The 11,951-nt window shown below is 43.1% G+C and overlaps 1 protein-coding gene across 5 annotated transcripts in view; it reads left to right on the top strand.

The window, feature by feature from the left end:
- LOC106535784 (disks large homolog 1) overlaps window positions 1-11,951 on the top strand; it is a gene marked incomplete at its 5' end in the record, with an annotated part of 26,592 nt that overhangs the window by 2,280 nt on the left and 12,361 nt on the right. For 3 of the 5 annotated variants that reach the window (XM_014032870.1, XM_014032869.1, XM_014032866.1), the window contains 10 exon segments: window positions 5,002-5,097; window positions 5,573-5,626; window positions 8,777-8,827; window positions 9,232-9,356; window positions 9,438-9,607; window positions 9,684-9,820; window positions 9,893-10,037; window positions 10,173-10,302; window positions 10,689-10,845; window positions 11,008-11,109. In XM_014032870.1, coding sequence (XP_013888324.1) covers window positions 5,002-5,097; window positions 5,573-5,626; window positions 8,777-8,827; window positions 9,232-9,356; window positions 9,438-9,607; window positions 9,684-9,820; window positions 9,893-10,037; window positions 10,173-10,302; window positions 10,689-10,845; window positions 11,008-11,109 — 1,167 coding nt within the window. 5 annotated transcript variants of the gene reach the window in all.

Genomic DNA, 11,951 nt, shown 5'->3' with positions numbered 1-11,951 from the left:
GACTGCTGGTAAAATATACGACAGGTCTGGACCACTCCTGAATTTTGTTCGTATCTGAAAAACATCTTAGAATATGAAAACATTGGTGAATGTCACAAATTCTCCTAAATCACTCGTACGCACAACTTAAGAACAAATCTGTGCGTACGAACGGTTCTTGCACGAGGCCCATTGTGTGTATTTATAATTTTTTTATTGCTGATACAAGAACCAAATATTTCAGCTGTTTAAAATAATCTGTTCCTCCTCTGTAACATGGAAACAAAAATAATTTACCTCCAAGTCTTTAACTGTGTTAATTCCTCTCATCATGAACAACAAATCCTGAAGATTTGGGAAAGTTTGCTCTTTATTTGCCAAAGTTACCTGATGGAACCAAATATTATTTAGGCTTGTAAGCTACAGTTTGCACTGTTTCAATGAAAGAAAACAAATTTTCTCACTGCATCACCTTTAATGATCTGTTATTACTGTGGACTGAACTGGTTTTAATCGGACCTGATGTTTGATTTAGGTGCAAAACCAAACATCATGATTCTTGCATCTGTTCCACGTTCTGCTAAGAACCAGTTAAAAACTTTTGTATTTATTATTTACAATCAGTTTCAGAGGATTTGTCTTTTTGTCTTTGAGCTTAAATAATTTGAGATGGTGTTTGATTTGAGCAGACGTTTGGTTCTGTTGGTTCTCACAGCTCCTCAGCTGTTTGTTGATCTAACCTGGAGCAGAGGACGGTGATCTCCAACTGCAGGTGGCGCTGCAGACACATTTTTATTTTTGTTTAAACTGAATCAAAGAGATAAATCTCAGCTCATTTCTGTATTTAGTAGAAATAAACAAATACACGTTTAAAACCCTGCTGCTGTCAAACTGATGAGGTCAAAGTTCAGTTTTACTTCCTGTACAGACAAATCTTTAACATGGATAATTATAGTTTTACTTCCTGTACAGACAAATCTTTAACATGAATAATTATAGTTTTACTAACTGTACAGACAAAACTTTAACATTAATAATTATAGTTTTACTAACTCAAAAACAAATCTTTAACATGAATAATTATAGTTTTACTTCCTGTACAGACAAATCTTTAACATGGGTATTTTATCAGTTTTACTTTGATGGGGCAGTTTTTATTTAGCTGTAAAGTTTTATTTTGAAGGATTGTCAGAGCGTAGCTCAGCTTCCTGTCTGCGTCATGCGTGTGGTCGGGTCTGAATCTAGGTGGGTCGATTATTCATGCTCCTCCCCCCACGCCTGACTGAAGCTGAGGGAGGTGTCACAGGGAGGAGGCAGGGAGGGAAGACCCAGGGATGATGATGATGAAGAGGAGCGTTGCTGTGTTTTAGTGTTGGAGCACAGGGATCAAACAGACCCTTCAACATTTATTCACCCTCCTCTTCCTCCTCCTCTGTCGATGAGGAAGATGTTCACTCATCGGCCCCGGCAGGAGTTCACCTCCAAGGCCTTAAACCCGCCACCGCTCGATGTCAGCCTGCAGGAGTCCATAGCTCGTCTGCAGCGTCAGCACGCCGTGGAGCTCCCCCGACAGCTGCTGCAGTCGGACCCCCCGCTGGTTCAGGCCTCCCTGTCCACCTTCACCTCCTGCACCATGCCCGCCTCCTTCAGAGCTCGCAGCCGCTTCCTGAACCTCCGGGACAGCGTCAAGAAAAGCCCCACCAAGAGCACGGCCAAGGTGGTCAGCAGCAGGACGGAAGTGCCCTGGGTACCGTTCGTTTTCACTCAGGTACTTCAGTTTATAACGAGCCGAAACATCATAACTATGAGCTGAAACATCTTAGCTACGAGCCGAAACATCGTAACTATGAGCTGAAACATCTTAGCTACAAGTCAAAACATCCTAACCATGAGCCGAAACATCGTAACTATGAGCTGAAACATCTTAGCCATGAGCCGAAACATCGTAACTATGAGCTGAAACATCTTAGCTACAAGTCAAAACATCCTAACTATGAGATGAAACATCTTAACCATAAGCCGAAACATCGTAACTATGAGCTGAAACATCTTAGCTACAAGTCAAAACATCCTAACTGAGATGAAACATCTTAACCATAAGCCGAAACATCGTAACTATGAGCTGAAACATCTTAGCTACAAGTCAAAACATCCTAACTATGAGCTGAAACATCTTAGCTACAAGTCAAAACATCCTATGAGCTGAAACATCTTAGCTACGAGCCGAAACATCGTAACTATGAGCTGAAACATCTTAGCTACAAGTCAAAACATCCTAACTGAGATGAAACATCTTAACCGTAAGCCGAAACATCGTAACTATGAGCTGAAACATCTTAGCTACGAGCCGAAACATCGTAACTATGAGCTGAAACATCTTAACCATAAGCCGAAACATCGTAACTATGAGCTGAAACATCTTAGCCACGAGCCGAAACATTGTAACTATGAGATGAAACATCTTAGCCACGAGACGAAACATCGTAACTATGAGCTGAAACATCTTAGCCACGAGTCGAAACATCGTAACTATGAGCTGAAACATCTTAACCACGAGCCGAAACATTGTAACTATGAGCTGAAACATCTTAGCCACGAGTCGAAACATCGTAACTATGAGCTGAAACATCTTAGCCACGAGTTGAAACATCGTAACTATGAGCTGAAACATCTTAACCATGAGCCGAAACATCGTAACCACCAGCTGAAGCATCGTAACTATGAGTGGACGCATCTTAGCTACAAGTCAAAACATCGTAACATGAACTGAAAATTGTAGCCGCCAGCTGAAACATCGTAACTACGAGTCGAAATTTAACCACGAGTCAAAACTTCGTAGCCACTAGCTGAAGCATCATAGCTACGAGTCGAAACATAGCTACGAGTCAAAATGTAAACATGAGTCGAAACATCATAGCTACGAGTCAAAATGTAAACATGAGTCGAAACATCGTAACTACGAGTCGAAATGTAACCATGAGTCAAAACATCGTAGCCACTAGCTGAAGCACCGTAACCAAGAGTTGAAATGTAACCATGAGCTGAAACATTGTAACTACGAGTTGAAACATCATAACTACAAGTTGAAATATTGTAAAAACTAGCTGAAACATCGTAACTATGAGTCGAAACATAGGCAGCAGCTGAAACATCTTTAACGTGTTCAGAGCGTTAGCGTTGAAGCTGCAGTGGTCCTGTTGACCTCTGACCTCTGAGCTGTTCCTCAGTTTGTTTCTGTCGTTCGGAGCTTCAGTTTGAGACTTGGAGTTGGTTTAACTGATCCTCTGATGTTAGTTTGACTGCAGCAGATTTATCTTTATAATCAGACCTTCAGTTTCAGGAAGGACACGGTTTTATTAGTTTGATCCTAAAAATGATTAATTTTCCTCTCATTCTGTTCTAGTGTCTGATTCGTGCTGTAGATCAGGTGGTTTTTGTTTTTATATTTTAAATCATGTCTTTGTTCTGGATCAGACTTTCTGTTCGGGTCATTGATCGTCTTCATCTCAAAGATCCTGTATGGAGCAGGAGCGCTCACTCCCAGCTTAAACATGAACTCTGTTGAAGTAGTTTCAGTAATTAGACCCAGCCGTCAGCAGCTTTTTAGAAGTAGGGCTGCGGGATCAATGCTGTCGATGGTCCCGGCTAATATTAGCTCCTGTTGGTTTTCCATCAGCTCTGGTTCTGCAGCAGGACCAACAGGACGTCCTGCAGCGGCTCCACAAAGTCCTGCTGTTACGTAACCCTGATGATGATGATGATGATGATGATGGTGATGATGAAGGCTGCCTCACAGAGCACGTTACAGAATAAAGAACTTCTTTAAATGGTCCTCCTCAAACTTTAAACAGGAATAATTTGTCTAACAAACCTGAGGATTAAACTATTTTTGATTTAAAGTAAAACACTTCTTTAAAACTTTAATTAGTATTTCTACTTTTGGAAAGGTTACATGCTGGAGCCCCTGCAGCTATTTTTGTTTCTTTTTTTCTTGACATGATAAAAAAACATCAACAAAGTCCTGCAGAGGCTGCTAAAATAAGAATCATTTTATTTTTATCACTTTGATTGATTCCAGCTGGGATGAGTTGTTTTATTCAACTTCTTTTAGGTCAGATGTTTTCTGACAAGTTTTTTATTTCCTGGAGTTCTATTCAAATTAAGGAGTTTATTATAAATTCAGCTTTTATTTCCTGTTTTGTTCGAGACGATTTACTTTTATTCTGAAAATCTTAGATTATCCTGATGTGTTGTTCAGCCTCACAGGTTTGGTTCTGACCCATGTTTCAGGACCGGTCCTGGTCCTGCTTTCTGCAGCAGAAAGTCACGTCTCTAAAAACTAGAAAGAACAGCTGAAACCTGCTGAAGGAGCTAAAACTGAGCTGTAAGAACTTGAAGTAGCAGAAAACTAGCGAGAAGCTAAAAGTAGGTAGCATCAGAAAACAAAAACAGAAGCTGGAACTGAAGACATCTGTCAATTATTAAACAATTAGAAAGGTTGAAAAGCAGCCGTCTCCTGAATGAGCCGAATGTTTGGATTTTAGAACAGCTAAAACCAATAAATTCAGCAGCTGTAGTCGGGTTGTTGAAGCAGTTGCTCCGGCTGTTAGTTTTCTTTAAGCTTTGACCTTTGGGAGCTTCCTGTCGGGGTGAACATTCAGATCTTAACCTCTGCTGATTTTTAACGAAGGTCCTGACAGATTCACACACACACACACACACACACACACACACACACACACACACACACACACACACACACACACACAAAGAGAGGCAGCATGGCGTTTATCCTCAGAGCAGCAGATGGGTCAGTTTGACACATCAGGATCGTTGGACGTGTCAGAGAAATCTGTCAATCACTCCTCCTCCTCCTGTGATTGGTCGGTTTCTCTGTCAGTCTGCGGGCCTGTGCGGTTTGACTCTGCCCACTCACGGCAGCCCTCATCCCTCATCTTCCTGCTGCTCATCTGTCCTGCTGTTTGTCTTGTGACCTTTGACCCCTGACATGCTATTGTTCAGCAGGCCGAGGCGGCCCCGCCCTCCTCCCCCATAATCCCTGTGATCCCCATCTCACCAATCCCAGCCGAGACCACCGCCATCCCTCCAACGTCACAGGTCCATTTTTATTTTACTGCACTTCTCCTTCTCTCTGTCATCCATCCCTCCCTCCATCCATCCATCCATCCATCCAGAGGTTTATCCAGCTGTTTGGCTGCTCGTCTCTCTGCCGTGCAGCTGATCATCTGAAGCAGATTAGAGATAAAGAGTCAGAGCAGAAATGTCACACTTCCCCCCATCCACACTAAAGAGCCCATCTGGCTGCGGCTCCGAGCCGGGCCGAGCAGAACCGCTCTGAGTCCAGAGAGGAGGCCAACGTCCCGTCCTGCAGAGAGCCGTCGGTTCGATTCCCAGGCTTCATGCTTCAGAACTGCATCTTGTGCAGCGTGAGGAGCGATGACGTACGTACGCCTCTCGGGTTCAGAGCGAGGACTTCGGCTCGTGTTGGTGGGGCGGAGCTCAGGTGTTCTGGGTGGATGTTGATGGTCTTCACTCTCAGGATGTTTGATTGTTTGGTTTGGTTTCTCCTCAGGCCAACCCTCCACCTGTGGTGGTCAACACGGACAGCCTGGACACGCCTCCATACGTGAGTTTCACATGTTTGTTGTGTGTCGCTTCACAACATGCACACTATTCACATCAGTTTTTATTATGTTTTTCAGCATCTAACTCATTCCACAATGTATGTGCTTCTTCAACGATTCACAAATCAAAACATTCAGCTCATTCATGCCAAGAATGCTATGACTTTTAGTATTTCTGCTTTTTATACTTTTTTTAGCTAGTTCACTTTTTTAGCCACTTTTTTTCCGTTGAAAATGAACGGAGCTGTTTTCAACGTGCTTAAAATCTTTTAAAATATTTCTAAATCTTTACAGCACCTTACACATTGTGTTCTGGTTCTACTCTGTTTCACGTTCTTGTGCAAATTTTTGCTACTTTTTGCTAATTTGAGATTTTTTTCTGCTATTTCAGCTAAAATTCATCTTTCTGCTATTCTGCTTTTTTTCTACTTTTCAGTACTATTTTCTGCTATTTATGCTTCTTACAGATACAGCGGGTAAAATAAGTATTGAACACGTCACCATTTTTCTCAGTAAATATATTACTAGAGGTGCTAATGACATGAAATTTTCACCAGATGTTGGTAACAACCCAAGTGATCCATACATACAAAGAAATCAAACCATAAATGTCCAGAAATGAAGTTATTTGTAATAATGTGGAATGGCACAGGGAAAAAGTATTGAACACACTTACTGAAATTTATCTAATACTTTGTAGAAAAGTCTTTGTTGTCAATGACAGCTTCAAGACGCCTCCTGTATGGAGAAACTAGTGGCATGCATTGCTCAGGTGTGATTTTGGCCCATTCTTCCACACAGTCTGCTGTTTTCTGTTGTTTTCATCCAGACTTGTGTTTCTTTTTACTGTTTTTCTGCAAGTTTTTTTTTTTTTTKGKTCTTTAAGCTTTACAAAGTGAACTCACATGAACACTTTTGCCATTAAATATTTTCAGCTCGATTTCAGCAGCATTCAGCTGAAGTTTTCAGCGACAGACATTCACAGCAGCATTTTTGCAGGAAATGCAATTTCTCTAGTTACATTTAAAAACATTCTGCAGAGGGAAATCATCACTTTGAAATAGGGCTGTGTATTGGCAAGAATTTGGCAATACGTTACATATGACAGAGGGGTCACGATACGATATATCCCGATATATTGCGATACTATAAGCAAGGCGATATATTGAGATTTTTTTGGTCCTAAAATTCTATTAAATAAAAACGTCTTACTGGAAAAAAAAAAAAAAAGAAAACCCAAAATTCATTGTCTCAGAAAATTCTAAAATTACAGACATACTTTTGATACATTTAGCTGTGTTCTGCTTTGTATGTGTTTTATTTTATTTATTTCATATTTCTTATTTCATCCATGTCTTCAATTATTAGACTAAATTTGACAAATAGTTTGACAATATATTTTTGCAGCTTTTAGTTTTTAATATTAATTTACAATATGGTCACCCAACACTTAACAATAGCCTCTACCTCAAGAGGTAGAGGAGCCAAATGTCTGGCTCACTGCTGCCAACTAGTGGTCAGAGGCTGAACTACAACATAAAAATGAACGGCTGGCAGGAAAGTTGACATTTTAAACCTTAATAAAAAAATTGATACAGGACTTTAGAATATTGATACAGTATCAGGAAATGAAATATCGCGATATTTCAGTGCATCGATATTTTCTTACACCCCTAGTTTGAAACCAGACAAACCCAGTTAGTTGTTTGGTCTGCATGGTGGACCCAGTGACTGAAGCCCAGACCAACAGTCTACCACCACTGTGCTGGTATATTGATTTGATTTGATTTGATTTGATTTATTTATTTAACTGGAAAAGATTACAAAAATCAAGCCTGACTCAGCATAATTGCTGTTTTACAGCAGGTTCCTGTTCTGCAGCACATAAAACACTCAGAATTACAGCATCACAATCACAACATTATACACCATAGACACAAAGACAAACAAGCATACCAAATTTCAGGAAGGCAGCATTTGCAAAGTAGGACGTCTAAATATGAGCACAACAAAAAGTGTCCAGCAGATGGCAGACAAGATTCTTCTTAAAGGGCTGTAGTTTTGAAATGGACTTTATGTTTTGAGGAATGTCATTCCATGCTTTAGTATAAACATAGAAGAAAGACCTCTGGCYGTAACAGTTTTTAAAAGTTGGTAATATCAGTTGTCCTTTTGTAAAAGATCTAGTTGAATGACCACTTCCAGAATTTGATTTGGGCAACAATGCACAGAGAGTTCCATAATTGGCACCTTGGAAGATCTGAAAATATAAATTAATACCACTATACAAAACATAATTCTGAAAAGTCAAGGCATCAGACAATGAAAGAACTGTACAGTGATGAGTCCAACCAGGAAGTTTTTTATGAATTTTGTAGGCCCTGTTGTAGAGCCTAACTATGGGTTCTAAGATTTCATTTGTTGTAAGAGACCAAACAGGTAAACAGTACGACATGGTTGAGAGTATAATGGCATGAAGATAGATATTTGAAACAGAAGATGTCAGATTGGATCTAATTTTTGAATAAACGTATAATTTCTATGTGCTGTTTTCTCTGCAGTGCATTCTGGGTAAACGTCTCTACTTTAGTCTTAGTGTGATGAAATGTTACCTCAAGCTTCATTTTATTTATTTTCCTCTTTAAACACATCAGATTAAATAAAATCAGTTATTGGTGTGAAGTGTTTGAGTGTTAACTTGTTAACCTTCAGGGTTCAAACGACACTGAATTCATCCATAATAAGGCCTGAATTAGCCTTAAAATGTAATAAATCAGTTGTTAAAACATTGTTAGTAGGATGAATTATAGTTGGCAGTGTTTATTTTTATATTTTTAATGAATCCCTCCTGCAGCTCCTTGTTTGTGTTAAAATAAACTTTTTTGTTTTTTTTTATTCATGTTTATTGTGAAGTTAGTCTTAAAATTCATTTCAGGTGTCATTAAAAGGTCTTAAAAAGTCTTATGTTGAAGTTGTCTTTAGCTGTAGGACCCCTGCTCACTGCACAGTCTGACCTTCAGGGTGAGGACTGATATTTACTCTGAGGAAACAACGTGTGACCCTGCTCAGGCTGTGGCTGCTGTCTGTCCAGCTCCTGATGATGATGATGATGATGATGATGATGATGATGAGGAGGATGTTTGTGTTCACAGGTGAACGGGACGGAGGCAGACTACGAGTATGAGGAGATCACGTTGGAGCGGGTGAGAAGACGAGCTGCTCGTCATCTCTGAGTAAAGGAATAAAAGCAGAAGCTGCAGACGTCAGGTTGAATGTGTCAGACACGCTGTGCTCCTCCAGAGGAGAACCATCTCCAGAGCAGCGTGAAAACAAACTCTGATCCAGCTGAGCCTCAGAGGTTCTGCTGGATCATCTGTTCTGACTCACTGCAGTGTGGAAACAGCTGTTGGTCTGTTGTCTCCATCTGAATGAACAAACTCTGGATTTAAATTAAGAAACATTAAACTGTTTAAACTCACCACAGAAACTGTTCTGTTACCTTCAAAATAAAACTGGGAGGCTTTTATTGTGAAACGTCTGCAGGAAGTTTGATAGATTTTGTTTTTATTTTGTTTGTTTTTCCCTCCCGTCCGTGGCGGTCCGCCAGGGGAACTCAGGTCTGGGCTTCAGCATCGCCGGCGGCACCGACAACCCCCACATCGGTGAAGACCCCAGCATCTTCATCACCAAGGTCATACCTGGAGGAGCCGCCGCCCAGGACGGCCGGCTCAGGTGAGGCTGAGACTACACACACAGAGACACACACACACACACAGAGACACACACACACACTGAGCTCAGTCTCTGTTTCAGGGTCAACGACGTCATCCTCAGAGTGAACGAGGTGGACGTGCGGGACGTGACCCACAGCCGAGCTGTGGAGGCGCTGAAGGAGGCGGGCTCTCTGGTCCGCCTCTACATCCGCAGGAGGAAACCCGTCTCAGAGAAGATGATGGAGATCAAGCTGGTGAAAGGACCCAAAGGTAAGCTGCAGAGTCCGGAGCCGGGCCGTGGTTTCTGTAGACCCGGTCCTCACCGTGGGCTTCTGGTCCCCCTCAGGTCTGGGCTTCAGCATCGCGGGAGGAGTGGGGAACCAGCACATCCCAGGAGACAACAGCATCTACGTGACCAAGATCATCGAGGGCGGAGCCGCTCAGAAGGACGGCAAGCTGCAGATCGGAGACAAACTCCTGGCTGTGAGTTGTCCACGTGCAGACTCAGGTGAGCGGGGACCTGGTGCCAGTCCTGACCCGGGTCTGTGTCCTCAGGTGAACAGTGTTTGTCTGGAGGAGGTGACCCACGAACACGCCGTCACTGCCTTGAAAAACACTCCTGACGTGGTTTACTTGAAAGTGGCAAAACCCAACAGTGTCTTCATGAACGAGAACTTCGCCCCGCCGGACCTGACCAACTGTGAGTCACAACTCTGTTTACACAAACAGACACACAATGAGACAAACAGACACACAAACAAACAAAGCTCAGAGCAGCTGTTAGACCTTGTGTTAGTAAAAGATGCTTTAATCTTTGCTCCGCCCCCTCCTCCAGCGTACTCGCAGCACCTGGAGAATCATATCAGCCCCCCCAACTTCCTGGGTCAGACCCTCCCTCCCCCCGCCTCGTCAGGACGTTACTCCCCGACACCCAAGAGCATGCTGGGAGATGATGATGTCACACGGTGAGGGGCAGATTTTTACTGTAAAAGAGAAGAGGAAGTGTTTAAAAACAGATGTTTTTATTTAATCTCCTTTATTTTAAATAAAAATTACATTTAGTTCTGTTGAAACTTTAATGTTCTTGTTGTTGGACTGAAGTCTTTATTTTTGCCTCTGATGTTCTGAAATCCTGATTTTTAATTAGTTTGAACAGACAGATCCTTATCAGAGTAGATTTCACTAAATAAACTGAACTTCCTGTTATTTTATTGCCCCAGCTCAGCTGCAGCGCCCCCTGCTGACAGGAAACTGCAGCTTCTCTTGTCTTTGTTTCAGGTTTAGTCTCATATTTCAGCTCTCGGTCAGGTCACATGACCTGAGGATGATTGACAGCTCTGTCCTCCTACAGGGAGCCCAGGAAGGTGGTTCTGCATCGAGGAGCCACGGGTCTGGGCTTCAACATCGTGGGAGGAGAGGATGGAGAGGGGATCTTCATCTCCTTCATCCTCGCAGGAGGTCCAGCTGATCTGAGTGGAGAGCTGAGGAAAGGAGACCGTCTTGTTTCTGTACGCGTGCACACACACACACACACACACACACACACACACACACACACACACACACAAATAAACAAAAACAAACATTAATTCATGGATCTTTCTCCACTCACTGAGTCAAATCCAGCCTGAGACGAACACTGATGGATAAAATCTTCTTCCTGTCTCCAGGTGAACGGGGTCGACCTCCGTAACGCCACCCACGAGCAGGCCGCCGCCACCCTGAAAAACGCCGGGCAGACAGTGACCATCGTCGCCCACTACAGGCCAGAAGGTGAGGCTGAAGAGTCTGAGGGTTCTTCTGAAAGTTCAAAATCTGATTAACTTCCTGTGTGTGATTTGACTTCCTGTTTGAGTTCTAACTTCCTGTGTGTGATTTGACTTCCTGTTTGAGTTCTAACTTCCTGTGTGAAAGTTCTAACTTCCTGTTTAATATAATAAAGCCTAAAACCTCCCCTCTGTTGACCTGAGGACCACAGACCTACAGGAGTCGGTCCTGACTCAGACTGAGGACCACAGACCTACAGGAGTCAGTCCTGACTCAGACTGGGGGCCACAGACCTACAGGAGTCGGTCCTGACTCAGACTGAGGACCACAGACCTACAGGAGTCAGTCCTGACTCAGACTGGGGGCCACAGACCTACAGGAGACAGTCCTGACTCAGACTGGGGGCCACAGACCTACAGGAGTCGGTCCTGACTCAGACTGAGGACCACAGACCTACAGGAGTCAGTCCTGACTCAGACTGGGGGCCACAGACCTACAGGAGTCGGTCCTGACTCAGACTGAGGACCACAGACCTACAGGAGTCAGTCCTGACTCAGACTGGGGGCCACAGACCTACAGGAGTCGGTCCTGACTCAGACTGAGGACCACAGACCTACAGGAGTCAGTCCTGACTCAGACTGAGGACCACAGATCTACAGGAGTCAGTCTCAGACTGAGGACCACAGATCTACAGGAGTCAGTCTCAGACTGAGGACCACAGACCTACAGGAGTTGGTCCTGACTCAGACTGAGGACCACAGACCTACAGGAGATGGTCCTGACTCAGACTGAGGACCACAGACCTACAGGAGTCTGTCTCAGACTGAGGACCACAGACCTACAGGAG

Source organism: Austrofundulus limnaeus, unplaced genomic scaffold (genome assembly GCF_001266775.1).
Source record: "Austrofundulus limnaeus strain Quisiro unplaced genomic scaffold, Austrofundulus_limnaeus-1.0 Scaffold1562, whole genome shotgun sequence".
Classification (NCBI taxonomy): Eukaryota; Metazoa; Chordata; class Actinopteri; order Cyprinodontiformes; family Rivulidae; genus Austrofundulus; species Austrofundulus limnaeus.
This window is presented reverse-complemented; position numbering and strand designations above follow the sequence as displayed.